The sequence below is a fragment of the Simochromis diagramma genome, unplaced genomic scaffold, assembly GCF_900408965.1.
Source record: "Simochromis diagramma unplaced genomic scaffold, fSimDia1.1 OVJJ01000326.1, whole genome shotgun sequence".
Taxonomy (NCBI): domain Eukaryota; kingdom Metazoa; phylum Chordata; class Actinopteri; order Cichliformes; family Cichlidae; genus Simochromis; species Simochromis diagramma.
Window position 1 is genome coordinate 32,362 of NW_024387042.1, and position 3,724 is coordinate 36,085.

Consider the following 3,724-nt stretch of genomic DNA (forward strand, 5'->3'; position numbering starts at 1 on the left):
TAAAGCACTTTTTAAGGCTTAATGAAAATTCAGACTATACTAATTCCTCTTCCTTTTCAAGAGGAATTATCATCATAAACAGAAAACAGACAGAAGGAGCCAGCAGGAACTGTTCGCTTTGTGAGAATCTTTACATTTATCTAATAATTTATCAGTTTCGCAATGATTTAATTAAAGTGTTCATAACATGCAAAAAAAGACACTTCACTTTCCAATGTTCTGATCATTTTGATCTTATATACGTACTGAAAAGGTGTTCTTTCTGTTCATTAAATAAAAAGTTTCAATTTTTATTAAGTTGACTGAACGCATTGAATCTCTTCCCCTTTGTAGATGCTTGAACATTCTCATACTTCAGGATTCAGAATGACATCTGAACATCTAAAGCATCTTCTTTTGTCTTTAATGTCTTTCTTCTCTTGAGCTTTGTTCTGAAAATTCAAAACAGTAGCTTTACATGAATCATTTGTAAATCTTTTTCTATCCAGGTCAGAGTTTACTCACTGAATTCATCCTCTCTCTGAAACAAACAGACTCTGTTAACATGCTATAATGTAGCACAACCTGAATCAGTAATGTGTGATTAATATGTGAAGAGAAATATCACTCATCTTGACTTTAAAATACAGTGCAGTTACTAATAAACTGGCAAATATTTTTTGGTATAATTAGTCTTCTTTCCTTGAAAGTATTGACAAAGGGTGGAATTATTTCGATATGGACATACTTTGTTTTCCAGGACCCTAGTATAGACACTATACACAGTGCAACCTGTCAGAGTACCGTTTTTCACTAATTATCCATTAAATCTTTGATGTGCTGGTCTGCTTTAAGAACCTATTAATTAAATATAATTCCAATACTGAGAAACAAGTTCACAAGATTTATTACAAATGAGCTGAAAACTGTTGTTTTTACCAATAAACACACAAAATTCCCTGTGTATATGTTCCTGCATTACACTCCTGAGGTATGTGGAAAAGAAAGAACAAACTCCATTGTTTTTTAAACTTGAAGACCCTCAAGCACTTTCAAAATGAAACCTCACAAACACCTGCACGACTGAATCACACTTTCTTTTCTGAGCCTCATGCTGTGACCTGTTTTACAGCTGTCAGCAGGTAAACGGCTGAACTTTGGAATGAAACACACCTTCGTTTCTCTGTAAAGCGAGAGTATTTGAGAAAGGAGAGTGAATTAACCTCCCCTCCTCATCCTGACTCATTTGAAACGAACCAGGAAACAGGCTGTTCTTTTTCATCGGTAAAGAGAGACGCACAGACGATCAGACTGAGTTCAGACCAAACTAGCAGCTTCCTCTGAGTGAGTCCAGCTACAGGAGAGAAAAGTGGAAAACTCCAACACTGCTGCTTCAAGCTGCTGACGCTCCACACACTGAATGTGAGTTTGAGCAAAAACAAGACTCAAAGGAAGTTTCAGTGAAGGTGGTAGAGGAGGGAGGGGAGCCAGGACTGACTGTACTTCCTGTCTGCTGTTTTCAGCTTCACTCACAGACTCAATGGCTTCCAGATCACAGAAGGATCTCTGCTGTCCGGTCTGTCAGGAGGTCTTCAGAGATCCTGTTATTCTGTCATGTAGCCACAGCTTCTGTAAAGACTGTCTGAAGAGATGGTGGAGAGAGAGACCAACACACGAGTGTCCAGTTTGTAAGGAAATATCAGTTTATGATCCACCTTCAAACCTGGCTTTAAAGAACCTGTGTGAGTCGTTCTTACAGGAGAGAGATCAGAGAGCTTCAGAGGCTCTCTGCAGTCTGCACTCTGAGAAACTCAAACTCTTCTGTCTGGACCATCAGCAGCCAGTGTGTGTCATCTGTTGCATCTCAGAAAATCACACCAATCACAGATTCAGACCCATCGATGAAGCTGCACAACAACACAAGAAGGAACTTCAGGAAACTCTGGAGCCCTTAAAGAAGAAGTTAAAGGTTTGTGAAGAAGTTCAAGTGAAGTTTGATCAAGCAGCAGAACACATTAAGGTCCAGGCCCGATACACAGAGAGGCAGATTAAGGAGCAGTTTAAGAAGCTTCATCAGTTTCTAGCAGAGGAAGAGGAGGCCAGGCTGGCTGCACTGAGGGAGGAAGAGGAGCAGAAGAGTGGGATGATGAAGGAGAAGATGGAGGCTCTGAGCAGAGAGATAGCAGCTCTTTCAGACACAGTCAGAGCCACAGAGGAGGAGCTGAGAGCTGAAGACGTCTCATTCCTGCACAACTACAAGGCTGCAGTGGAAAGAGTCCAGCGCTGCCCCCTGCTGGATGATCCACAGCTGCCCTCAGGAGCTCTGATAGACCAGGCCAAACACCTGGGCAACCTGACCTTCAACATCTGGAACAACATGAAGGACATGGTCTCCTACACTCCTCTCATTCTGGACCCAAACACTGCTCATCCAAACCTCATCCTGTCTGAAGATCTGACCAGTGTGAGACGAGGAGGAGAGAGGCAGCAGCTTCCTGATAATCCAGAGAGGTTTGATTTATACAACTCTGTCCTGGGCTCTGAGGGCTTTAACTCAGGGACTCACAGCTGGGATGTTGAGGTTGGATACAGTACATTATGGGTAGTGGGTGTGTCACCAGAGTCTGTCCAGAGAAAGGGACACATACAGTCTGGATTATGGATAATAGGGTTTGATGAAGGTAAATACTCAGCACTCTCACCATCAGCTCTCACTGCTCTCTCAGTAGAGAAGAAGCTCCAGAGGATCAGAGTGAATCTGGACTGGAACAGAGGAAAGCTGTCGTTCTCTGATCCTGATACTAACGCACACATACACACCTTCACACACACTTTCACTCACAGGATGTTTCCATTCATTAACACTGTTGATGAAGTGAAGGTGTGTCCGTTGAAGGTGTCAGTGTCAGTGCAGCAGATGAGTTGAGGATGATGATGTTTCTAATGTTGTTTCCTGTCAGTGAGTTGAAGCTGTTAAACTGCAGCTGTCCTCCTGCTGCCTCGTTGTTCCAAAGCTCTTTGTTTCTCTTTTAGTTCTCACTGTTTCTTTCTGTTTCTGCTGTCCACCTTTTCACATGGAAAATCATTTCACTGTTTCTCACTGAATGACTCCCCAAACTAGATTTGAAATTCTATCAAGTTTCTAATCATTACAAGTGATTCGTGTTTCTATTTGATGTGTAAATGGAGATGATTTATTGCTGTAGTTATAAAACTTTAGATAAAACAAGTTTAAACATGAAATGTTGTCATATTCACATAACAGATTTTTTTTTTTTTAAAAAGTGTTTTTAATCTTTGTTAATCAACACAACCAGCCTTGTATAACTGTCTGTCACACATTAATGTCTACATGATAAGTAGTGCTTATTTCCTGTGTCTGAACTTCTTAAAACTTATTGCTAGACAAATACCATTTTTTCCATCACTGTTTAAAAAGGACTGGAAAAATAATGTAAATTTGCCACCTGTTGTGTTTTTACAAAAAATGTTGTAGTTAAAATTTAAGTTTTTATATTAAATAAAATCTATTCACATGTAAGAACAATGGAATTCCTTGATAATATGGTCAAACACCACTGTGATACAATTCAATGGGGTCTAAAATTGTCAAAAAGTTCTGTTATTACTAGGTTTTTAAACTGTGATATATTTACTTTTATTTAATTTAATAAAATTGTATATTATCCAGGTTACCAGCAGGTTAAACTGTAATCTAACTTTCAGTTAGATAGTATCTGGAAAT

At 39.6% G+C, this 3,724-nt stretch overlaps 1 protein-coding gene across 1 annotated transcript; it reads left to right on the forward strand.

Moving 5' to 3' along the window:
- Positions 1 to 1,269: 1,269 nt before the first annotated feature.
- Positions 1,270 to 3,169, forward strand: LOC120741608 (nuclear factor 7, ovary-like). Its single transcript, XM_040044580.1, has 2 exons — positions 1,270 to 1,401; positions 1,503 to 3,169. Exon 2 carries the CDS (start codon positions 1,520 to 1,522, stop codon positions 2,903 to 2,905), a length of 1,386 nt encoding a protein of 461 aa, XP_039900514.1. The 5' UTR covers positions 1,270 to 1,401; positions 1,503 to 1,519; the 3' UTR covers positions 2,906 to 3,169.
- Positions 3,170 to 3,724: the final 555 nt, after the last annotated feature.

Coding starts and splice junctions, on each gene's coding strand:
- LOC120741608 (XM_040044580.1), top strand. CDS start 1,520: ATGGCTTCCAGATCACAGAAGGATCTCTGCTGTCCGGTCTGTCAGGAG.